The 26045-nt window shown below is 45.9% G+C and overlaps 1 protein-coding gene across 1 annotated transcript in view; it reads left to right on the top strand.

Moving 5' to 3' along the window:
* ARMH4 (armadillo like helical domain containing 4) overlaps positions 1-26045 on the top strand; it is a 105938-nt gene that overhangs the window by 30933 nt on the left and 48960 nt on the right. The window contains exon 4 of the mRNA XM_065404248.1: positions 9818-10054. Coding sequence (XP_065260320.1) covers positions 9818-10054 — 237 coding nt within the window. The remainder of the gene's footprint in view (positions 1-9817; positions 10055-26045) is intronic.

Below are 26045 nucleotides of genomic sequence, written 5' to 3'. Positions count from 1 at the left end.
TGCGCTCACTGGGGTTGCATACTCCTCAGTCTGACGGCAGCCATGCCGACCACCCCCACTGCCAAGGCAGTGGCAGCCTCGGCAGGGACCTGCAAGCAGAAGGGACACTGGTTTTAGCCACTGCTGCTCTTCATCCTCCCGCTCACCAGCACAGCCTGGCCCGGTGAAACACCGCGGGGGGCCAGAAGCCCTCGTTTTGAGGGTGCTCTCGAGAGCGACGCACCAGTCACCTCCCAGGATCTGCCCCATGTTTTCCTCGACCATCTCCGTCCCTTCCATTCGGCCTGGTTGAGGTTACCTCAGACCGTTGGGTGTTAGACATCGTGTCATCAGGCTCCACCCTCCAGTTTTCCAGTAACTTTATACACACAAATAATATACATACTTGGACAGAACAATGGGTTTCAGCAGATCATGACCTTTGATATGATCCCTTACATGGCATGCTTTGTATGAAATATCACAACCATATATGAATATATAATGATAAATATGGGGTTATAGGGTGCCATTCTGAGGTACAGTGTGTCACAGGTGGCAACTTGGGTACTGCCCTATAATTTTTTAAAAAATTATATTAATTTTAATTCACGATTTGGGCAAATGAATTTTTCTTCTTCTAATAAAAGAATCTTACTGCTCAGGGAAGAACAAGATATTTCTCCTTTGCTATAAATCGGACAAATGGCTGTTTCTTAAAACTTCTGGATAACAAGAATGTTAGCAAATGGTAATGGAGAAGTTCTGAATACTGAAATCTTCTCCCATGAAGGTTTTCTTGAAATAAAAACGAAGGGCCAAATTCATCCTGATGTAACTTCATTGACACCAGTGGGGTTACAACAAGGATCCATCAAGTGATCCTTGCCCTTTCGCTCATTCCCAGCTTCTGGCAAACAGAGGCTAGGCACACCATTCCTGCCCATCCTGGCTAATAGCCATTGATAGACCTATCGTTGTTACTGTCCTGTGTCTGTCAGGTACCTGTTTCTCACTAGGAATTCTCCCCACGCCTGCTGCTGCGTCCCAGACAATCAGATGCCCCCTCTAGCTGCAGAAAATGCCTTCACCCTAAGTAATCTCTCCAAAGTGATAAGGCAAACAGATGAGAGGTGACCTGTCATGTATATGGTACCCTCAAGGAGGGTGAGATCCCCATCCTGGCAGTGCCATTTGAGGTTCCCTCTGGGCCCTCAGTCACTCACTCTTCACCCGCCTCCTCCTCTGGGGATGGATGTGGGGCAAGGATTGGATACAGAAGGTGTACCAAGGAACCTTTTTTCAGTGCCTTCCATCTCATTTCTGTCTCTTTCAGCATGGTCACAGCGGGGAGGTGGGAAATCTGACACGGTGCCTAGCACAGTGAGTTCTTGGTCCTTGACTAGGGCTTCTAAACGAAACTGTCACTACAACTACTACTAATAATTAATAAACAATTCAGGTTTGCTGCTGTCTGGAATCTGCCTGATTTTTGTAATGACCTAAAATACATGGGAATAATAAGGAAAGTGGATGATGCCAAAGTGAGAAACTTGAGTGAATGTTAAGCCAATCCCGGGACCTGGGCAAGGCCATTCTCCACTGGTGATGGGAAAGCTGGCCCCACGTGCTCTCTGACCACAGCACCAGCTGTTCCATAGAAAAAAACTGCCTCTTCCCTCTGTTACCTACCTGTCTGCTTCCCAGCACTGCACCCGCAACACTTCCTCTGGCTGTCTGACACAAATGCAACTGGGATCTTTTATCTGTATGACCCTGGCCATTCTCTGGCCACTCCACTAACTGATGAGAGCAGAGCTGCGCCCTTTGCGTGCGCCACAGAGAACTCTTTAGGAAGGAGAGAAGTACTCACACTTTTTTCTGTGGTGCACACTGCTGTGAGGTTTTGTGCAGTTTCATAATGTAAAATTATCTTTACGGTGTATTTGTTGTTAACCATAACATAGAGGCTGCTTGCCACTAGGAATCAGAAAGGTCCCTGGTAAATTTATTGCAATACTGCTAGTAGACCAACCTGTGGCAAGTTATAATTACAATTTCTAGTGATAGGTAATGTAGCTGGGGATCCTAGGTGCTCAGATAAGTATTTTGACATTTAGCTAAACCTCTCCATGTCAGGACATTCTTCCGAAAAAGTTCTAAAAGCTGTCAGGTGCTTAAGGGAATAAAAGTCCACTGGGACATGAGCTGTGGCATATCACACCTCCTGCTCTCAGCACTCCAGCTGCTCATGAGCTATTCTGTATCGCTGTTCCAGCTAGGTATTCTCAGCAGCCAATTAAGTTCCTTAGGGTTTTTCCCCCCCGCCTGTTTTAAAGCCTTCTAAAAATAACAAATTTTATAGATCAAACCCTGCTGATCTTTCCTGAGCCAGGGGCCTCCTGAAAGGCAAAACTTCTGTTGACATCAAAGAAGAGCAGGGTTTTTATTTTTTCATTCATTTCAGATTCTGTCCTCTGCTACATATGCATTGCTTCCCTTTATTTCAGTGGAGGCTGGGAATGCATACTCGATTGCAAGCTCCTTGGGACAGAGACTGTCTTGGTGTTACGTATATAGTGCAAAATGGGGCGGGAATCCTTGATTGGGGCATATAGGTGCCACCACAATGCAAATAATAACAAACTAATGAACTGAGAGGCAGGATTTGACCCAGAGACAGGGAGTGTAAAAACATAGCACTAACTTTGTAAACTAGTGTTTACATGAAGATATAGCAGCTAAGGGTTTACATATAAACAAAAATGTTGTCCCACTCTGACCAAGAAAGGGACTACATATGACCCCTATCACTGCAGTATCTGGGCACCTCACAGTCTCTAATGTATTTATCCTCATAACCTCCCTATGAGGCAGGGCAGTGCTAGTATCCCCCTGTTACAGATGGGGATCTGAGGCACAGAGAGGTTAAGTAACTTGCCTAAGGTCACACAAGAAGTCTCTGGCAGAGCAGGGAATTGAACCTATGTCTTTTAAGGGCTAAACTAGTTTCCTAACCACTGGGCCATCCTTCCTGTCACAGCTAAGCTCTTCCATGTTGCAGGCAGAATCCGAAAAAGATTTGGGGCCAGAATTCACTACTTTTACATTGGCCAGTGCCTAGTAAAATTCATCATGAACTGCTGCCATAAAGGCAGCTCTGGCACACTCCCTTAGTCTGTTGGTCATTGTGGCTTCCATCCTAGGCACCTGAAACCACTTTTGTTTCTTTTCTTTTACCTCTGGCGCTATCATAGAATATCAGGGTTGGAAGGGACCTCAGGAGGTCATCTAGTCCAACCCCCTGCTCAAAGCAGGACCAATCCCCAACTAAATCATCCCAGTCAGGGCTTTGTCAAGCCTGACCTTAAAAACCTCTAAGGAAGGAGATTCCACCACCTCCCTAGGTAACCCATTCCAGTGCTTCACAACCCTCCTAGTGAAAAACTTTTTCCTAATATCCAATCTAAACCTCCCCCACTGCAACTTGAGACCATTACTCCTTGTTCTGTCATCTGCTACCACTGAGAACAGTCTAGATCAGGGGTCGGCAACCTACGGCACGCGTGCCAAACACGGCACGCGAGCCGATTTTGAGTGGCACACTGCCTGCCCACTGAGAGGAGGGGGGGGGCAGAGGGGCCGGAAAGCGCCACGCTGGGGGAAGAAGCGGGGGAGGGGGGAAGCTTGGCTGCGGCAGGACCAAGCTTCTTCCTCCTGCCCCGGCAGGGGAGAGCGGTGGGGGGGGGTCCCGGTCCCCCGCCCCACTCAGCCCCCCCGCCCACCACTCTCCCCTGCGGGGGCAGGAGGCAGAAGCTTGGTCCTGCGGCAGCCAAGCTTCCCTTCTCCCCCCGCTTCTTCCCACAGCTTGGTGCATTCCGGCCCCTCTGCCCCTCCTCCTCCCTCTCCCGGCCTCCCTCTCCCAGCCCCCTGCCGCTCAGGGCAGGGGGCTGGGAGCACCCCCATGAGCCGAGCACCCCACCCCTCTGCCCTGCACCCCCCACACCCCCCCAGCCCTCTGCCCTGACCTCCCCACAACACCCAGCCTTCTGCCCTGCACCTCCACACACACCCCAGCCCTCTGCCCTGAACCCCCCCCAACACCCAGCCTTCTGCCCTGCACCTCCACACACACCCCAGCCCTCTGCCCTGACCTCGAGTCGCCCCGCTCAGCCCACCGCAGGCCTAGGTGAACAGAACCCCAAGCTGGAAGCGGGCTGAGCAGGCTGGCGGCGTAAGATCAGCATTTTAATGTAATTTTAAATGAAGCTTCTTAAACATTTTGAAAACCTTGTTTACTTTACATACAACAATAGTTTAGTTATATAATATAGACTTATAGAGAGAGACCTTCTAAAAAACGTTAACATGTATTACCGGCACGCGAAACCTTAAATTAAAGAGAATAAATGAAGACTCGGCACACCACTTCTGAAAGGTTGCCTACCCCTGGTCTAGATCCATCCTCTTTGGAACCCCCTTTCAGGTAGTTGAAAGCAGCTATCAAATCCCACCTCATTCTTCTCTTCTGTAGACTAAACAATCCCAGTTCCCTCAGCCTCTCCTCATAAGTCATGTGCTCCAGCCCCCTAATCATTTTTGTTGCCCTCCACTGGATCTTTCCAATTTTTCCACATCCTTCTTGTAGTGTGGGGCCCAAAACTGGACACAGTACTCCAGATGAGGCCTCACCAATGTCGAATATAGGGGAACGATTACGTACCTCGATCTGCTGGCAATGCCCCTACTTATACAGCCCAAAATGCCGTTAGCCTTCTTGGCAACAAGGGCACACTGTTGACTCATATCCAGCTTCTCGTCCACCGTAACCCCTAGGTCCTTTTCTGCAGAACTGCTTCCTAGCCATTCGGTCCCTAGTCTGTAACAGTGAATGGGATTCTTCCGTCCCAAGTGCAGGACTCTGCACTTGTCCTTGTCGAACCTCATCAAGTTTCTTTTGGCCCAATCCTCTAATTTGTCTAGGTCCCTCTGTATCCTATCCCTACCCTCCAGCGTATCTACCACTCCTCCCAGTTTAGTGTCATCTGCAAACTTGCTGAGAGTGCAGTCCACGCCATCCTCCAGATCATTAATGAAGATATTGAACAAAACTGGCCCCAGGACTGACCCTTGGGGCACTCCGCTTGAAACCGGCTGCCAACTAGACATGGAGCCGTTGATCACTACCCGTTGAGTCCGACAATCTAGCCAGCTTTCTATCCACCTTATAGTCCATTCATCCATCCCATACTTCTTTAACTTGGTGGCAAGAATACTGTGGGAGACTATCAAAAGCTTTGCTAAAGTCAAGGAATAACACATCCACTGCTTTCCCCTCATCCACAGAGCCAGTTATCTCCTCATAGAAGGCAATTAGGTTAGTCAGGCATGACTTGCCTTTGGTGAATCCATGCTGACTGTTCCTGATCACTTTCCTCTCCTCTAAGTGCTTCAGAATTGATTCCTTGAGGACCTGCTCCATGATTTTTCCAGGGACTGAGGTGAGGCTGACTGGCCTGTAGTTCCCCGGATCCTCCTTCTTCCCTTTTTTAAAGATGGGCACTACATTAGCCTTTTTCCAGTCATCTGGGACCTCCCCCGATGACCATGAGTTTTCAAAGATAATGGCCAATGGCTCTGCAATCACATCCGCCAACTCCTTTAGCACCCTCGGATGCAGCGCATCCGGCCCCATGGACTTGTGCTCGTCCAGTTTTTCTAAATAGTCCCGAACCACTTCTTTCTCCACAGAGGGCTGGTCACCTCCTCCCCATACTGTGCTGCCCAGTGCAGCAGTCTGGGAGCTGACCTTGTTTGTGAAGACAGAGGCAAAAAAATCATTGAGTACATTAGCTTTTTCCGCATCCTCTGTCACTAGGTTGCCTCCCTCATTCAGTAAGGGGCCCACACTTTCCTTGACTTTCTTCTTGTTGCTAACATACCTGAAGAAACCCTTCTTGCTACTCTTAACATCTCTTGCTAGCTGCAACTCCAAGTGTAATTTGGCCTTCCTGATTTCACTCCTGCATGCCTGAGCAATATTTTTATACTCCTCCCTGGTCATTTGTCCAATCTTCCACTTCTTGTAAGCTTCTTTTTTGCGTTTAAGATCAGCAAGTATTTCACTGTTAAGCCAAGCTGGTTGCCTGCCATATTTACTGTTCTTTCTACACATTGGGATGTTTTTTTCCTGCAATCTCAATAAGGATTCTTTAAAATACAGCCAGCTCTTCTGGACTCCTTTCCCCCTCATGTTATTCTCCCAGGGGATCCTGCCCATCAGTTCCCTGAGGGAGTCAAAGTCTGCTTTTCTGAAGTCCAGGGTCCATATTCTGCTGCTCTCCTTTCTTCCTTGTGTCAGGATCCTGAACTAGACCATCTCATGGTCACTGCCTCCCAGATTCCCATCCACTTTTGCTTCCCCTACTAATTCTTCCCGGTTTGTGAGCAGCAGGTCTAGAAGAGCTCTGCCCCTAGTTGGTTCCTCCAGCACTTGCACCAGGAAATTGTCCCCTACACTTTCCAAAAACTTCATGGATTGTCTGTGCACCGCTGTATTGCTCTCCCAGCAGATATCAGGGTGATTAAAGTCTCCCATGAGAACCAGGGCCTGCGATCTAGTAACTTCTGCTAGTTGCCGGAAGAAAGCCTCGTCCACCTCATCCCCCTGGTCTGGTGGTCTATAGCAGACTCCCACCACGACATCACCCTTGTTGCTCACACTTCTAAACTTAATCCAGAGACTCTCCGGTTTTTCTGCAGTTTCATACCGGAGCTCTGAGCAGTCATACTCCTCTCTTACATGTCAGAGCCCTGGGGTGCCCAATGATGTACATGAGCGCAGGGAAACATTGTCATGGTGGGGTTCACTCACTGGAGTATTCTGGGGTTTGGCTGCACATTTGCCCCTGAATGCTGGTCTGTGGGAGCATCAGGTCGGACGTGTGGATTGTCTGTCTCCTCTTGCCTCTTTTGCCCTTCCCAGCGTTTGTGAAATGTGCTGTTGTTTGGAGGAAGCACTTCCTCACAGTGACTGGCAGGTGGCGCTCTTCACTACTTTCACGGGTGCTGAACAGTTTCACTAAGGAACAGTGGACAGCAGGCGATAGGATAGGGAGATTTTAAAGGCCTTTTTTAGACTGTGAACTTGCGGTAAAGGGTAGAGAAAGAAGGGGTGCAGCGTTCAGGAGCCATCCATCTAATAGGGATTTTTACCAGTGATTATGCCAGAAGGCTTGTATCCCCTTGATCTTTGTGACGTGATCACGAAGTGGTCATCGCAGCTTAGGGACCACATCTCTCTTTGTAACAGCTCTTTTCAGACGTGACTAGTGATTCCGGCCACTTCGATTTTTGGCTGTCCAGCTTCAGATGCTTTGCAGGGGCGTGATTTTCAGAAGTGCTGTTACCTGCCCTTTGAAAGGCACCTCAGGTTGGGCTCCCAAAAATTACTAGTCGCTGTGAAAATTTTTGACCCTAGATCTTTTTCAGATTTGACCTTGAATACCTATTTCGTCACCTGCTGCCCAGCTCTCCCCACCCTCCGTCAGAGCCTGGGGGAACTCTGCTAATATTCAAGTTTCTGCTGGTGTTTTTCCCCCCCACCCAGGGGTCAGGCGGGAGGGATGGGGGTGAAGAGGAGTGAGCAGTGGGTGGGGCCTCGGGGCAGAGCACAGGCAGAGCAGGGAAGGGAGGTGGGGCCATGGACCGGACTCCGGGGCTCCTTCTGAGTGTGGGCCCGGCGCCATGGAGCCACTGGTGCCATGGTAAACCCGGTACTGGAACAAAACACAAACATTAATTTGTCTTTGTAACTCTCCTGTAAGCATTCACCTCGTGACCCACCAGGGATAAGCTCCAGCCCTGTTTATAGAGGCTGACTGTTTTGGTGTGAGCTCATTCAATATGGCAGTGAAAGTTCTTGTCGTTGATTTGAAAGGACAGGAAAAGCAGAAGGACAAAGCCACCAGGGGGATGAAATACTCCTGCCTTTTTCCTATCAAAGGTAATGAGAATCTAAGGGGCTGATGGTCCCCTGAAGTTCTATTCCGTACTCTGCATGGCATAATTGTTCTTAGGAATGATCTTTACGCTAAATCCAAATAGCGCATCACTTGCATAAAGTTCTGGAATTGAATAAAACTCATCAAAGTGAAATTGTCTCATCTGAAGATCTGAAAAGCAATGTAGCCTTTTAAACCAAATCCCTGATGATATTGTGTCATGCACCAGTCTTTGACACTAATGCAGCACGGCACACCGAAGCCTTGTCAATTGTAATGTCATTCTCATCTCTGAACTATTAAGTAGAGGGAGGAACTCAAAAACCAATGAATTCAAAACGTGGGTGTCCTCCCCACAAAGCAACGTCCTTTCCAAAAGTTATTCCAGCTCGGTTACTAGTTCACTCCTGGACCCAGACCTGTTCAAGTGTAATCGCATCCTGTAGCAGGGTAAAGCAGAGCCATGTTAAATAAGGTACAGCTCTCAGGGTCATGATAAGTATTTGAGTTTTCCAGCCTTATCTAAGCTGAGCTGCTCCAGCTAACTGCCAAGGCAGTAGTATATGTGGGACAGTTCTGAGCCCAAATGACTCACCTGTTAGGAGTATCCAAGTGGCAGACGTGGATTTTTCCTAGAATGTGTCTTTTTAACACAGGCTGAGGCCTGCTGACTAGAATACACCTCCAGATGTACAATGACCGTCTTCCACTCTGATTACGTCTGTAGAGCAGTTTGTAACAGATCAAAGTGAGCTTTACATAAATGATAAACTACAGTGATATTATGTTTGTGTAGGCTGGCTTGCAAAAATATTTCTGATCATTATTTATCAGCTTATTGCCTTTTCAGATGTCCAGCACTCTAGCAACCAGGTGAAAAGAGGGTCACACGCTATCTTAATACTTCTGAATTCTTTCAAAGACTTTCTGAAGACACAGTGGGTCAAATTTTCAGCTGGGTAAATCAGCGTAGCTGATGGAGCTATGCCAGTTTACACCAGCTGAGGATGTGGCCCACTATTTTTGTAATAGTGACTCAAATGTTTTTTTTTAAAAATGGAGCCACCTAGAAGTACATTTGCCTAAACTAAATAACCATGTGACACTGCTGTAACCCTTGTCCTTCCTTGCCCCATCCGGTCCCTGCTGTGATCCTCACTGAAAACACATGTGCCAGCACAAATCAGTGGGACTCCGCGTGGGCCCATGCATCTGCCTTAGCAGATCTGATTGCAGGATCGAGGCTTCTTCTGGCTGTAAGCTCTTTTGAGCCAGGACTGTGTCTAATTGTGCTGGGAAATAACTTGGCATGTGTTTGGGTGCTGTGAAAATATTGATAATATTAAACAGAAGCAAATTGTTGCTGCATTAAAGCTTGGAAACTAAGAAAACATTTCTCACTTGAATTGAAAATTGTCAAGACAGGCACATGTTTGTTGGGTGTACGTACACACACACACACACACACACACACCATGCACACACACAAATACACACACACTCAGGATACTGAATGACAACGTACTCCACCACTGACACCAGACGTCCTTAGAACACATCTTATTGGCTGAGAATAACTTGAAGACAGAACATAATTACTTAGCAACTTCAGAAAGCTGATAGCTTTTCCAAATTAACCCATTCCTCGGTGTCACATACCTTATAAAACTGAGACAGCCTGGTTCAAATAATCAAGCTGTCTTTCTGCATGAAGGAAATAAAACCTGTTCTGGTAGCAAACCCAGTTAGTAGAGTCTGATGACACAGACGTATAAATCTTCAGTTTTGCAGGATCTTTCTCACTGTGGTTTTTGTCTTGGTTTCTGTTTGTCCAGAGGGGGAGGAGGAGGAGGATGAAGAGGAGGATGAAGAAGAGGAAGAGGAGGAAGACAGAGATACAGACTCAATGGAGGAAAGCATGGAGGGTGACACGGAGCTGCCAGGTTTCACTCTTCCTGGCGAAACTTCCCAGGAGCCTGTCGTTGGCATAGGAGACTCTGCAGCGCAGCTGGCTGGGGTATCTTACCAAGTTCCAGACACCATTGAATGGGAACAGCAAAACCAGGGCCTTGGTAAGAGCAACTCTTCTCTTCTTTCTTTAAGGGGGAGTGTTCCTTGTTTTGCCTTTTTTGCTCAGAACCCCCCCGGGCTGTATACTTAACTTATTCACTAAATCCAGAGTAGCATCATTGTAGTCAATGCAAGTACTCCAGATGGACACCTGTGTCACCGGGATCAGAATCTGGCTCTGTGTCCCTGGTCAAATAACATCCCATTTAATGGAGAACCCACTCAGTGCACCCGTTCTAGCCCTTTGTTTCCAAAGCCTTGCACCATATTACTCTGCGGACAGACTAGCTGGCTAAGGTAAGCGCTGAAAACTGAGCTTCAAAGGGAAAGTTGGGCGCCCTCTGCTGGAGGAGAGCTGCAGCAAATAAATAAATTAATGGAGATATCCTATGTCCTAGAACTGGAAGGGACCTTGAGAGGTCATCAAGTCCAGCCCCCTGCCTTCACTAGCAGGACCAAGTACTGATTTTTGCCCCAGATCCCTAAGTGGCCCCCTCAAGGATTGAACTCACAACCCTGGGTTTAGCAGGCCAATGCTCAAACCACTGAGCTATCCCTCCCCCCGGTTAGTCAAGCATTTTGCTACTGCTGCTGCATTCTTTTCAGAGCCGGTTTCCTGGCATTTCGTGGGAGAGGTCTGTTCCAGGTACATGTGTCAGCCTTTGAGGCAATGAGTTCATGGTATGTGAGGCAGCATTGGTGAAGGTTACAAAGCAAGGCCTACATGAAATTATATTCAGTCTGTGCCCAGCTTATCTCTAGCCCTGGATTGCATAACCAGACCAGGTATCCCCACCTGGGAAAACCACCAGTCTAGGAAGGCTATGGCCTAGATCAGTCTCCTGGGCCTAACCATTGCAGCTTGCACTGTATGCGAAGTCACCAGCTGTTTGGCGATCTCTGTTGCACAAGGCAACATAAAAACCTTCAAGGACAGAGTCAGCCTCTTCTCCAAACTTTTTTGGTCACAGCTTTAGTTGTCTGCCTTATTGTCGACATGACATGAATTTCCCATCCTTGTACGCCAAAGCTGAATGTGTTAGGAATTGAAATGGGTGCTGGCAGCCATCTGAGGTGGGCGGTGGACCTGAGGTGTGGGCCAGTGGAAGGTTTAAGAAAGAGAGAGATCACCATTCTCGAGTCCTTTTATCTTCAGCCTCTATCATGTATTGTGTGATTATAACTTGCACCTCTGCCAGGGGTTCAGTTCCTTACATTTGGCAGTTCTTTCCCCTGTAAATCCATTTCCAACCTGCTCTGGTGGTGGTAGTTTCCTCTGCAGCATTTTTCGAGATCCTCAACTGCCAGGCTGCTCTTTCCCTGCTGAGGGCAGATTGAGTTTGAGTCTGATCTGACATCACTCTGGCTGACTAAATCTTGCTTGGAAAAACTGTTTCATGTTTCACGTGTAAAATTTGTTGCATGGGTCTTATTAGCCCATTAAACTGGACAGGAGCAATGTGTGAAGTAAATAATTCTGATTCCTTAACTCCTTGCTGGTTAATTTTAAAGAACTGGATTTAAAGGAATAAACAGGGGAATATTTGGGAGAGAAAGGTTGCACTGGATGAGCCTCAGAAAGCTTTTCATTTGTTGTTGCATTATTTTTATGGTGTCTAGGGAGAAAAAGATAATTTACCAGATCCTTTGTGCTGGCTTGACCAGTTCAGTGCCACCAATGGGATTACTCACATGCTTACAGTTAAGCGTGTGGTTAGCCTGGTTCAGGGCCAGAGTGCTCGACACCTGGCAGGATTGCACCCTGGATAAGTATCTCTGCAAAGCTTTGCCTCTTGAGCTGCCAATCATTGCCAGATGTGTAAGTGTGTTCTAGCCATTTACAGGAGTTCTGTCACATATATTAGAGCATATGTATGTTTACATGAGTTCTGTTATAGTATTTACCATGTAACATAAGTTTGTGTTTAAGGGTGTTCACTCCACACCAGAAAGGAAGGGGTTAAAATCAGCCTAGGGAGACTGTGCAGGGAGCAGCCAATCAGGGCCCAGCGGGCTTACATAAAAGGAGCTGCTGGGACAGAGACACTCAGTACCTGCAGGGAGTCCAAGGGGAAAGGACTGTGTTCCCAGCAGGCTGCAGGAAGTTAGCACCTTGGACAGAGCAGTTGCTGGCAGGGACTGGGGGAGCAAGAGGGCTGCTGGGACTTGCAGGCTGGAGGCCCTGAAAAGAGGGCGGAAAAGGTGCTGGGGCTGCAGGGCAGTGGCCCAGGGAATTGAAGCAGTATTGGCAGAGAAGTTAAGGAGAAGCAGCAGAAGGCTGCTATCTACAGGGTCCCTGGGCTGGGATCCAAAGTAGTGGGGCCACTGGGGAAGTGGCTGGACTATAGAACTGGGAGATACTTTTATTTCACCCCCTTCCCCCCCCAAAGGGGGAAAACATGGATGGTGGCACAGCTGGAGGGTGGAACGATGAAAAGGACACTGCAGTTCCTGGGCTGAGATGGGTCTGCGGTGGAAAAGATGGCAGTAGAGGCACCACCAGGAGAGGGTGTGCTGGCTGAAAGAGCTAATCCCTGAGACAACCAGCAGGAAGCACCTCTCTGGTGAGTGGCCCTTGACTAAAGTAGGATGAATGATCCCTGGAATATAGATTATATGGGTTATTTTCTCCAGAGAATTTATACAGCTCCTCACCAGTTCCTCTTCCCTCTCTTCAGAGCACAAATGAAGCACTTAAAATGTCTGTTGATATCAACAGCTATGTTCCTCATAACAAATGAAAAATGTACATTTGGACCATCACTTTGTTTTCTTGGTCTGTTTTCCAGAGCCTGTTCAAGCTGTGTCTAGTTGAAAGTCTTAGATCTAAAAGAAGACAAACACTTAATCAGGTTTCTCTTGTTGAACCAGAATCAGCCTCCAAATACATCTAAATATTAACAATTCTATCTGCCTTCTTGTAATGACACTTGCCATACTAACTTCTGAGTAACTCCTACATGAAAATATCTAGAATCACAAAAATAAGCCTGTGGTTAAATTGTCCGGGTGTGTTGTTTTGTTTTTCCCAAAGGCAACTTCTACTTTCTCTAGTCATATCTCCTTTCAATGACTGATGCAATAAAAAGGCTTATGACCCTGTCCTGCAAACACTATCCAGCGTAGTGCTCAGTGGAACTACACATAGTAGTAAGCATTATGTAAGGGCTTGTCTGCACAATGAATTGTTCCTGATCAGCTCCATGTTTGGACACTCTTATTATGGAATATGAGTTTCCACATGTGGAGTCATTCAGGAATATTGATTGTATTTTAAATTCATACCCTTCTGTAATGATGCTGGTTCTGGCGGGACCCAACTGTGTGTGCCAATTCAGGACAAATTGCTTAAAGCAGGGCAGTTACAGCCCAAGGCTGGGGTTTTTCCACCCTAAGGCAAACCAAACCAGCCAGAGAAAGAGGATTTTGGTCTCACCCCACTGGCTAACCACAAGTCACACAAGCAATTCCCTTAGACACTCCAGTTTCCCAGTATCACCACCAGTGCCACTCGTTATGGGGACAAATGATTATGAAAACCAATGCCCCAGTAAAAGAAAAAAGATTCTCTCGATCCCAAAGGACCAAACCCCAGACCCAGGTCAATCTACAAATCAGATCTTATCCACAAATCACGCTGTTGCCAATCCTTTAGAATCTAAAATCTAAAGGTTTATTCATAAAAGGAAAAAGATATAGATGAGAGCTAGAATTGGTTAAATGGAATCAATTACATACAGTAATGGTGAAATTCTTGGTTCAGGCTTGTAGCAGTGATGGAATAAACTGCAGGTTCAAATAAAGTCTCTGGAGTACATCCACAGCTGGGATGGGTCATCAGTCCTTTCTGTCGAGCTTCCATTTGTAGCAAAGTCCCTCCAGAGGTAAGAAGCAGGATTGAAGACAAGATGGAGATGAGGCATCAGCCTTTTATAGTCTTTTCCAGGTGTAAGAACGACTTTTTGTTCTTACTGTGGAAAATTACAGCAAAATGGAGTCTGGAGTCACATGGGCAAGTCCCTGCATACTTTTCTGAGTTACAAGGCATATCTGCCTTCTCTCAGTGGGTCAGTTGTATAGCTGATGGTCCTTAATGGGCCATCAAGCAGGCTAGACAGAGCTGACACCAACTTGTCTGGGGTGTCACACAGAAGCATAGCAGAAGTTTGAAATACAGACAGTATAGAGCCAATATTCATAACTTCAATTACAAAATTGATACACATATACAGATAGCATAACCATAACCAGCAAACCATAACCTTGTCTTAGACACCCTATTTGACCCCCTTTATACAAGATTTGGTGCCACTACAGGACTTTGGTTGCAACAATGATCTATACGGTCCCAGTTCATGTCAATAACGTCACACCTTCCTTAATCAAAAATCAACTTTCAACTGTAGACAAGCCCTTAGTGTTTGCATGATTGGGCCTTCAGAGAGAAATGCAATTCACACTTAGGCCTAGGCACAATGGGTCCAAGCAATGACTCTGTTGCTCTGTTTTTACACTCAGCTGAAACCAAAGAAGTTACATCAGTGTAATACTGGAGGAGCGTAGTCGTCAATTAAGCCCATTATATTAAAAGTAAAAATTTGATAGTCCCTAGTGAGGTGGAAAAGAAAAATCTGAATCTACACAGGCCATCTGGTGTTAGTCAGTTAGAAGAGTTAATAAGATCCACATGGTTCTGTAGGAAATACCTTGATTATTGATTCCATAATAGAAATGAAGTTGGAGGCAAAGATAAAGGAAAAGGAAGTATGGGTAGTATCCAGCAGCTTCTGCCAGGCTGTAGCGTAGAACAGCACAAAAGTGGAGCAGCCTTGGGAACTCTCAGAAGATGTGGGAATTGGATTGTGCTTAACAGCACGCAAAGGGGTTAATTCTGAAAAAACTGCTATGAGAAAGAGATGAAATCAAGCTTCTGCTTGGGATAATAAATGTATCTTTATAAACCTATCAAGGTAAGGGGAAAACAGAAAGGGTCTTTTTCACACACATGTAATAAGAAATCTGAGCTGATTTTGGTCCGACATTGTTGGCTGAATATATCGAGAAACAGCAATATTGCAACATTTTCAAATAGCAGCTTTGAAATAGCAGCTTCTTCCAAAAGGTTTATGTGGCCAGTTAAAGCTATGTCAGAGTAAGTTTGGCTAGATCAATTTACTATCCATCCTTACCTATTACCTCCAGTTGTGCTGAGAGACTTAGAAATATTTGCTCATACAAAAAGCCACACCTGTCTAGGCCTTCATTCTTCCCATCAACGACAACAACAAAAAGGGGATTTTTGTCAGACGTGACGGTAAACTAGGGTCAGCCACTAACGCCGACAACCAAGTTATTAGGCACTTCCCTCTGCAGAATATTTTTTTCCATTTCAGCCTTGAGTTTTAGAAGCAGCAGAGAATTCCTTTGCCAGTTCAATGGGACAATGGGGAAACCCCGTATCAATGTCCAGTACGATGTATACAAGAGGTTCCGGCTCAGATCTTATTGACTGACAGCAGTTTCAAATCAGTTACACAAGGACACAGATTAACTAACAAGGCCCAGTGATACAGTGTAAACCTAGGAGGGGCTAAGCCCTTCCCAAAGGCTACTGTAATTCCACATTCTGTTCCTAGGTACCCCTGCAGTGCAGAGATCTTTTGGAATCAAAGGATCTGAATCCCTAAGCTAGCCAGCCCTCCCGTGAAACGACAGCCTCAGCAGTAGAACAGGCTGAAGCACAGAATACCTGAAGATCAGGCCAAAGGTAGTATGGGTGGCTTCCACGTATAAAGTTTTGTGTAAGCAGGGCTGAGGAGAGTCATGCCACCTGCAGCTGTTTATTAGACTGTGGGGTGAAGCTAGGCAGCCTGCTGATGCCAACTACCCAGCCTGCAAACCTCCTGCAGTTTAAAAACTAGTCTAGCCTGGCTTACTCCCTGCTAGACCGCAACGAAATCAGGATCAGCTCAAAGATGAGCTCCTTTTGTATGCTGCTCCCCTGCCTGGGAGCTGATAATGAATAGGAGGGTAAAGCCAGGCAAATCAATGGAGCCACCTGCTTGCTACAACCCTTATCTCCCTCTCTCCCCTTGGTCAATTTGATATAGGCATTTGCAGTCTCTCTCCAGGTATAAAGTAATGACTCATCCCCCAACAAGAGTCTGATTAAACCACATGCACTGATGAGTCATTCCTGTGCTAGGCGCCGGCCAATCCAGAAGCCAGGAGCTGGTCTGGTGACTCTCAGGGGAGGTATATAAGCCTCCCAGGAGAAATGGCAGCTTAGTACTGTGCAATGTTGCTTCATGGCTTAGAATTCTCTCCTTCCTGGTAGTGATAACAGACTCTACAAGCGTTAGCTTGCTCCAGTCCTGTTCCTAGTCCTGCTCCAGCCTTGCTCTTGTTCCGGTCTTGTTCTAACACCATTCTGGACTCCTGGTTCTGGCTCTGACCATTAGGCCTGTCCACCCCCTTCATGGTTTCTGACACCAGCTACTCAGGGATAGGTGGGGGAGGTACAAAAGTCTCAGATGGTTTAGATGGATCTTGCATGAGCCAATAAGAGCCCTTTATGATGAGGAAGGGAAGGGCGCAAAGGGGATGGTGCTGGAAGGTTTTTGATGTTTTAGAGATTCACTGTAGTTCTCATCTGATCCTGATTTGGAACTTGCTGCTTTTTAAACCATTTAATATAGGAGAGACTTGGGCTATTGAAGTGAAAAACCAAAAACCCAGTCAAACATACTCACCCTGGTATTTGAGTGGTTGAGGTCTCTATCCCTGTTGCTGGTGGGGGGGGTGGACTAGCAGCAGCTGTTACAGGGATGTGCAGGGGGCAGGTGCAGTTCAAGTGTCCACTAGCACATTACCAAAAATGTCTAGTATTTTGGAGTTTCTAGGAATGCCGTGGGCCTGCTCCCGTTGGCGTCACCTTGCAAGAGCATGCCTCATGGAGAATGCCATTTTGAAGAGCATGCCCTAGATTGTGCGGGTTACACACCTGCCCTGCCCCAGGTGGGGGCGGAACGGTGAGCTCTTCAAAATGGTGTCCTCTGTGCCTGATACCAGATTGGTTTTAAATCAGTACTGGATGTGGACTAACCAGAATAATGCAGGGCTGTATGTTTTAAAACCGGACGAACGGCCTGCCTAGGTGCAATGTCTTTGGAAGCGCACTCGGCAGCTGCCAGACCATGATCCGGGCACACTATACCAGCCGAGCACTGCTGACTAGCATCGAGGGTTTGGGGCCTTGGCTCTGCTCTAACCCTGCCTGTCTCTGTACTTTTTGAGACAGTTTCCTTGTGTTGCCCATCTGTCTATATCCACCTGCTGTCTCTTGGATTATACTTGGACTATAAGCTCTCTGTTCTGTTTGTAGGCGCTACTGCAATATAAATAATAATGGTGCTTTTTTAAATCTGAAATTTAAAGATCTTTTCTTGTGTTTCATAGTACAGGCAATATTCTTGTCTCCTTCCTCTGTCCTGTAATTTATTCACCCCAGACAGCTCAGTTTCACTTAGAAGTAACATTTAGTATTCAGTGACATCCTGCTTCTACAACTGGTCTCCTTGGAGTTTCCAGAAGCTCCAATAACTTTCCCCAGGTCCCAGTTATTCACCCAGCATTAGAATCCCAGATCCTCCTGGCTCCTAGACTTTTGCTTTGATCCTTAAGCTGTGTGGCCTTCTGTATAGATGCAAGAGCTGTTATATCAGAGGACAGCGCTTATTCTCAGGGGATGAGACACTCTCCTGGGCAGAAGGTCTGCCTATGTACCATTTACATCCCACGTAAGCCCTCCGGAAGAGAAGGATGTAAGTGTGCATCAGCCTTCAGCTGATTCCTTATAAGGGGGAATTCACTTCTGATCCTAATCTTGAACCCCAGAGTGTTTGTTCTGATTGCACAGTGACTGAGGGAAAAATGGGTGGAGAGAGATCACTTGTGGCTAGTACCATGCACCGATATTGTGCTTTATTGAGAACTTCTGCTTTAAAAGATTCCTATCTGCTGAGAATGTAAAGGAATGGTATCCAGCTCAGAAAGGAAGAGCCAGAATTGACTAAAACTAAACATACCCTCCCCCATATTGTGTGTCCAAATAAAAGCATGTAGGACCGTGGATATTAAAGTTCTTCTGGAAGGGCTCCTTTTTGATAAACATACAAATCCTACCCTCTGTGAGGGCTAGACAGGAACATCTATTGGAAATAAGTGTGTTTGGGTTGCCAATAACAAAATAATTCCGTCAAACCTCAAGCCAATGTTGTTCACAGAGATGTTGGAATCGGCATTACTCAGTGAGAGGGATCGATAGGATGAATATTGCCCCAGGTTTCTTTTTTTCTTTTCTTTGTTTTTGAAGAGCTCTAATCATAGCCTCATACAAACCTGGGAAAATAAGAAAGGGTTTCAGTAAAGCATTATTTCTTTTAATTTATTGGCAGTGCCGTCTGTGCTTGAAGCTTTATTAATCTAAAGTGAGTCCCACAACTCTACCAAGTTTTTTTCAATTCTGTTTGGGTTGCTTTTTCTCTCCTTAGTCTTGAATATAAAACGAACTTTCTAGCTGAAGTGTCCGCACAATTGAACTTTCCCTTTCTGGGTAGGTAAACGCATCTTGATAAAGCTTTTTTAGAATTTTGTTAACACAATTGCAGGTACTGGGCTCTGCTCTGCTCTAAGAACTCAAGGTCCTTTCCTTTCACTTGATTGGAGTAGCTAAGAGATTCTGTCCTTATTACCTCTTTCACGTGGATATTGTCTTCTGAAGTGTGAGGTAATCTGAGCTTTTCACCGCATGTCGTCCAACTGGAGATAACTTCCCAGTGAACATGACCTTGATTATTACTATCTCCATTTTATGGGCCCCGAGAGCTTAAGCAACTTGCCCAAGTCACACAGCAGACCGGAAGGGATGGAAGTCAGGTCTCCTGCTGCGATCGTATAGCTACACTGCAGTCATGGGTGTGATTGCTGCTCTTGTAGACATACCTGAGCTAGCTTTCATCTAGCTAGCATATGAAGACTCACCAGCACCGGGGCTGGCTCCAGCTTTTTTGCCGCCCCAAGCGGCGAAGAAGGAAAAAAAAGCCGCGATTGGCGGCACTTCGGCGGCAGCTCTACCGCGCCATTTCATTCTTCGACGTGCCGCCCCAAGCACCTGCTTCCTGCACTGGTGCCTGGAGCCGGCCCTGACCAGCACAGACTTTAGCATGGACTGTACAAACCGACCTGGATAATTACTCAGGCAGATAGGCTGCACTGAAACACGTACTGCTGCAGTGTCACTGTTCTGGTAGCCATGTTAGCTAGATCAAAGCTAGTTTGCAATCATACCCTGAGACTGGTGTGTAGACATACCCTGCTTTAACAGCTAGAACACATAAGAACATAAGAATGGCCATATTGGGTCAGACCAAAGGTCCATCCAGCCCATTATCCTGTCTACCGACAGTGACCAACACACTGCCGCTTGTTCTCTTCCTTCCGACTCAGTACTGGACCAAAGCTCCAGTATGATGCTAAGCAGCACTCTGCTGTTGGAGTTGGTGTCATTTCATGTAATAACTAATACAGTAATTCTGGAGATGTAAAGGTGAGGACTGACCATCTTGCAGTCATTAAGAAAAACACACTGCTTCTTGCAAGTGCTGGGGTTAACAATGCTATGCTAGGGTTAGCTTAGCCGCAGTTCCTTGGCTAAATTCCAGTTACATAATTACATTGATCCTACCTCAAATTCCCCTGCAGTTTCAATTGGATATGGTATTCCTCAATTTCTTTTTAAAAAAATGCTGAGATGCATTGCGGTCTAATGAACTGAGACAGGAATTCCTGACCATCTCTACTGAACCACCTACAGCACTTGGTTGGACCTAGGTTTTACCTGGAGCTGACTCATCCAAGTATTAGTGAGGGCTGACCTTGCATAGTCGATGAAAATATGAGATAATATAGTTTTGAGGTCATATAGATGCAGTTAATTCATTCCTATTGAAAGGAGAGAAACAGTCCTTGAAAGAGAAATATTTTCACCACCAATCAGGTGAAGTACATGGAGAATCTATGGAAATTTCCCTTAAATGGGGTTCAGATGTGTTGGGTGGAGCAGTTTAGTGAGACTTCCCTGAGTGGTGAGAGTGTACTTCAGTCTCCATGGCCATTAAATTCTTGCCCTCTCTGCTGATACTGCCAACTAGTACTAACTGTGATGTTAGTTTATATGGGCATCCGTCCACTTATAAATCTGAGTGACTCCACGAGCTCATTTCACATCTGCTGATAACTGTCATTACCAGGCTGAGCAGGAATCGAACCAGTGAGCTCAGGTGAAAGGGTCCATATTATCATCGCTGCGCTTGATTCATCCACAAATTAAGCTGTGCAGTTATTCAATCCTCTTCTGCAGTCTCCTCTGTGTGGGTTCCCAAATTTTGTAACATGCTCACACAGCAGTCGTGCTATTCAGCAAACAATACATTAGATTGGATTGCATTGCATATTGCAACCATTCGTACAACAAATGTGCCATTTTGCATCAAACGTATTGTGTGACCGTGTGATGAGAGCCCTTGGAATGGTGTTAATATCCCTGTTGGAATCTCCCGTCGGTATAAACCCCCCCACCTCCACGAGCAGCATAAGCTACGTTGGCGGGAGAAGCTCTCCTGCTGACATAGCGCTCTGCACATGAGTGCTTATATTGGAGTAACAATGGAATATTCACCCCCCGAGTGACACAAGTTTTGCCAACATAGGCCGGTAGTGTCGACATAGCCTAAACTTTCCTCAGGACAGTGGCGTGTGACTTTTCTCCCCCCTACCTGATGTGAGATGTGCTGTTCTGTCCCATTGGACTGCTGTGGAGCTCTTTAAACACATCTGTCCTGAAACATAGACTTCGGAACAGGTCCTTGATTCAAAACGGAGCAATGAGATTGGTTCCTGCCGCTGCAGCCCAGCCAGGATAGTCCAATTTCTCCCTTTCGGTAAGGATGGGTTAAAGCAGCCTTGAGAAACCATCATGATGACTTCTCAGCCCTAGCACCAAATCTACTTGCTTGCCCTTTACCGTGCTGATTATAAAGAACAACTAATATTTTACTCACCTGTATTAAAATGTCGACTCTGGAGGTGATGAAATTTGCAAGTCTGGGTTGAAGTTAAATCGAGCTTGGACTGATCAAATATGAGAGGTCTCTGGGCTGGGTTCTCCAGGCTGTTCTGCCACTTTGTGCTGCTCAGTCAGCTCAAAGTGGCCAAATTCTGGCTGGAAGTTGCCAGTGGAGCTGTCGTTCCTTTCACAAGAAGTAAATCCCCACTGGTCTCAAGCCAGAGGAGCTGGCTCCTGCCCCAGCCGCTCTCCACCCCTCTGGCAGAGGAGGTGTGCCGGGGTAGGGGTGGGAGAATGAGACAGGCACAGAGGATCTCTGCTCTGCCTAGCCTCCAGCGGCCTAAATCCAGTGTAGGTTAAGGTAGCCCCTCAGCGGTTCTAAGTATCTCCAGGGGCAGGCAACTCAGATTCACCCACTTCTCCCGCTTGCCAGCTGGAACTTAGATGCAGAGGACAACTGAATGCTGTATTGACATATTATGTGGGGGATGGGAAGGCCCAAAATTCAGTTCAATCCTTCTCTTGCAACTGCCTATAAACAGCTTCAGGCAAGTGATTGTATGAATAGCCTGGGATTGCCAAAGGTTTTCCCACTAGGAAATTTCATTTTCCCACACACTGCAATTTCTGCAATTGAGAGCGAGTTAAATACACTCTCTTGTATCTACTGTGCTGCAGTGGGAGGGAGGTCTAGTGTAGTATGAGACAAGGCAAACTGCCTCAGTAGAGCAAACCTCTATAAATTCAACTGTGTTTCTCTTTAGCTGGAGTGTTTGTCTGAGTGCTATTTATGATGCTTGGGTTTATTATTAAGTGTCAATAGCATGCTACTGATGTAGGAGACACTTTAATGTGCAGCTGATATATCTGTCTGCCTTTCAGAAGTCTGCCTATTATCTGCACTTTAGATGCACCAGAAAAGTTACCCACTGCCAGGCCGAAGAGGGGTAAACTCTTGGGATTCAGTTCTGTGTCCTGTAGTCCACCAGCTTCACAGGCCAGGAATAGAGTATAGGAATAGAATAGACTGCTGGAATGATCCCATGTTAGCTTATGGCTCAATATCTTCCATGTTTGCCCAAGACAGCTGTTCCTGTGTAAGTGCACAAGGGAGGTCAGGGGAAGCGCTGACTGGGGGCCTTTCCTGCTTCTGCTTCTGCCTGCCCTGGGGCAGCTTCAGAATTTTTTTTTTTGCTGTGGTGCATGAAACTGTTAATTGAACAGGTGGGGAGCCAGATCCTCAGCTAGCATAAATCGGCCTAGCTCCAGCTGATGAAGTCACTGAGAATCTGGCCTGGGGTCTTGAAGTGTATGTTTTTTAACACCATCCACCAGGACTAGAGTGGTGCAACTCACGGCTTTGTTTCACCCTGGGTCATACTTTGCTTCACACCCCTCTGATTTAGCTTTGAATTTTGAGTTCAAATAAACCTCAGAGCAAAAGCCAGTCAGAACCGGCTAGTTTTGCTGCATTTGGTGTCCCACTCAAGTTTCCACCTGAAATGACAAACCAGCCCAGGCTCTTGGGAAGCCTTGCCCAGGTTTGCTGAAAGTTTCATCAACTGTTTTGCAGAGTTGGCCCAAGTTTTGTGTTGATGGACTGTGCTGTGGGAAATTTACCTGTGCTAATTGTGGGTGGTGGCGGTGTTCTTACTAGATCACATCCCTTTTCTATACAGTAATTTTGTTTTAAGTAAAAAGAAGAGGCTTTTACATCTGAAAGGAGGAGGAACATGCAGTTCTGAGGCCAGATCCTCAGCTGATGTAAATTGACATGGCTCTATTTGGAGTTGCATCAGTTTACACCAGCTAAGAATTTAACTCTGGATTGGCATAAAATGTAGTAACATCTCCTGGAGGCCTGAATGGCTTGCAGACTGAATTCAGTTACTCGGGAATTGTAGTGATCCCTTTTTGTTCTCAACAGTAGGTGTCGCCGCTGTCAGCTAGAATGGCTAGGGAAGGTTTTACGCATAGGCCAGAAAAACTGCAACTGTAATATCACCTCTTTAAAAACTGAACTTGGATTCACATATTTAGCTCATCTTCAGCAGGAAATGTGTAAATGTATTGTGCAACCATAAGAATTAATAAGTAATATTGAACTATTTAATTCTTTGGCTGATGATCAGTCCCTAATATGTGGGCTCTGAAAACAAACACCAATAAAAGCATATGGGCCAGTGAGTTTTAAAGGTCAAGAATAAAAGCAGTAGGTACATTTTGAATCTGCTTACAAGCATCTAATATAGTATCAGTTAAAATGTACTGATTAGTATTATCCTGAGAACACTTACTGCATGTAGATGCATTACAAAGGGACTTTTGGCATTGATGATTATAATAATACCTGCTCTTATACAGTGCCTTTCATCAGTAGATCTCAAAGCACGTTACAGTCTTTAATGGATTTATCCTCACAACACACCTGTGAGGCAGGGTAGTGCTGTTACGCCCATTTTTACAGAGAGGCTACGTGACTTGCCCGAGGTCACACAGGAGTGATTTAAAAGGCATGATCCTCTGTATTCCTCAGGCCAGGGCTCAGAAATGATTAGTTATACATAAGACACTGTGGTGCACCGGAGAAGGCACTGTGCTGAGTCAGTTCTATTCCTGGCTCTGCCACTGGCTCGCTGTGCGACTTTGGTCAAGTCACGTCACTTCTCCCTGCCTCAGTTTCTCTCTCTGTTAAATGGGGATAATGGTATTTCATCCTTTCTCTCATCCTTTCTCTCATAGCCATAACTGCTTCCGCTGGTGGAAATACTGAACAAAGGAGCATCCCAATCCAGCGGTCTGGCTTCTAAGTCCCACTGAGGGGAACTGCTTGTGAAAGTTGTTCTGCTGGATGTCAGTGGCACGTAGTATATTAGATAACGCAGCCAGGGAGAGAATCCCCTTGACTTCACATTGCTGCTGTGTGACAGAGGAATACATAACGTAGCTAATGTGCCGAGCAGCGCGGGCCCAGGAATCACACAAAGGCATTCCCCCCAGTTTCTCAGTCATCTGCAGAGGCTCTAATTTATTTACCATTCGCTTTTCAATTTCGCACTGTTTAAACGTAGTTGCTAATGGGATTTCTAGTTTCTATAATCGGGGCAGACAGGCTGTTCTGAGCATTGTGCTAGCCAGACTGCTATAGGCTACTCCATCCTGTAGACAGGTAGTAACGTGCTTACATCCGACAGGACTGTCACTGGCTGGCAGGCCCTGTACAGTGCTGCAGGACTCTTCTGTTGAGCCACCCTAAGCTCAGGGACTAAAACGCACCATTAACAGTTCGGATAATTATGACTGCTGCCTCATGCTGGCAGGCAGATCTCATTAGTTCAGGCCAGAGCATGAAAGTGACAGGTGTGTCTCTGTGGGCCAGAGCAGGTCGTGGAGGAAATCCCTAGGAACAGTCAAACTCCGGGAGGCTGAGTTTGATGTTGTGGTGTTTGTTTTTGCTGTTGCCAGTAGTTAGGCTGCAAAAAGCAGGTGAGTTTGGATGGTAACTCAGGGACTGTGTGCTCTCTTGAGGAAGAGAAGGGGTTTAAGTTGTTCACAAGGGCCAATCCTTTGGGAGAGGAAGCACTGGCTTGCGACTTGTAAGCGCTGACTTCAGTTCCTGGCTCTGCCACTTATTTCCTGTCTGACTTTGGACAAGTCACTTAATCTCTGTGCCACAGTCCCCACCTGTAAAATAAGGATAATAATGCTTCCCGTGTGTGCCATGTCTATTTACATTCCTTGGGGCAGAGACTTTGTTCAGAATTTAGAACAAAGTCTCAGGTGGGGCTTCTAGGTACTGCTGTGATATAAATAGTTAATAACGTACCCCTGAAATCCTTATGTCAATGGACTCTTAGTTCACAGACAAATAACAATTGCTGTCCAGACTAATCATGGAAACTTTGCTAGAAAGAAACTTGCTAGCAGCAACTGTGTGGTAGCCAGCACGGGTCTGAGCTAGGGCTGTCGATTAATTGCAGTTAACTCACGCGATTAACTCAAAAAAATTAATCGTGATTAATTGCAATTTTAGTTGCACTGCTAAACAATAGAATACCAATTGAAATGTATTAAATATTTTGATGTTTTTCTACATTTTCATATATATTGTATTCTGTGTTGTAATTGAAATCAAAGTGTATATTATTTTTGATTATAAATATTTGCACTGTAAAAATGATAAAAGAAATAGTATTTTTCAATTCACCTCATACAAGTACTGTAGTGCAATCTCTTTGTTGTGAAAGTGCAATTTATAAATATAGATTTTTTTTGTTACATAACTGCACTCAAAAACAAAACAATGTAAAACTTCAGAGTGTACAAGTCCACTCAGTCCTACTTCTTGTTCAGCCAATCGCTAAGACAAACAAGTTTGTTTACATTTACAGGAGATAATGCTGCCTGCTTCTTGTTTACAATGTCACCAGAAAGTGAGAACAGGCATTTGCATGGCACTTTTGTAGCCGGCATTGTAAGGTATTTATATGCCAGATATGCTAAACATTCATATGCCCCTTCATGCTTCGGCCACCATTCCAGAGGACATGCTTCCCTGCTGATGACATTCGTTAAAAAAATAATGCTTTAATTAAATTTGTGACTGAACTCCTTTGGGGAGAATTGTATGTCCCCTGCTCTGTTTTACCCGCATTCTGCCATATATTTCATGTTATAGCAGCCTCGGATGATGACCCAGCACATGTTGTTCGTTTTAAGAACACTTTCACTGCAGATTTGACAAAACGCAAAGAAGGTACCAATGTGAGATTTCTAAAGGTAGCTACAGCACTCGACCCAAGGTTTAGGAATCTTCCAAAATCTGACAGGGACGAGGTGTGGAGCATGCTGCCACTGCACAATGACCT

The sequence above is a fragment of the Emys orbicularis genome, chromosome 4, assembly GCF_028017835.1.
Source record: "Emys orbicularis isolate rEmyOrb1 chromosome 4, rEmyOrb1.hap1, whole genome shotgun sequence".
NCBI classification, from domain to species: domain Eukaryota; kingdom Metazoa; phylum Chordata; order Testudines; family Emydidae; genus Emys; species Emys orbicularis.
This window is presented reverse-complemented; position numbering and strand designations above follow the sequence as displayed.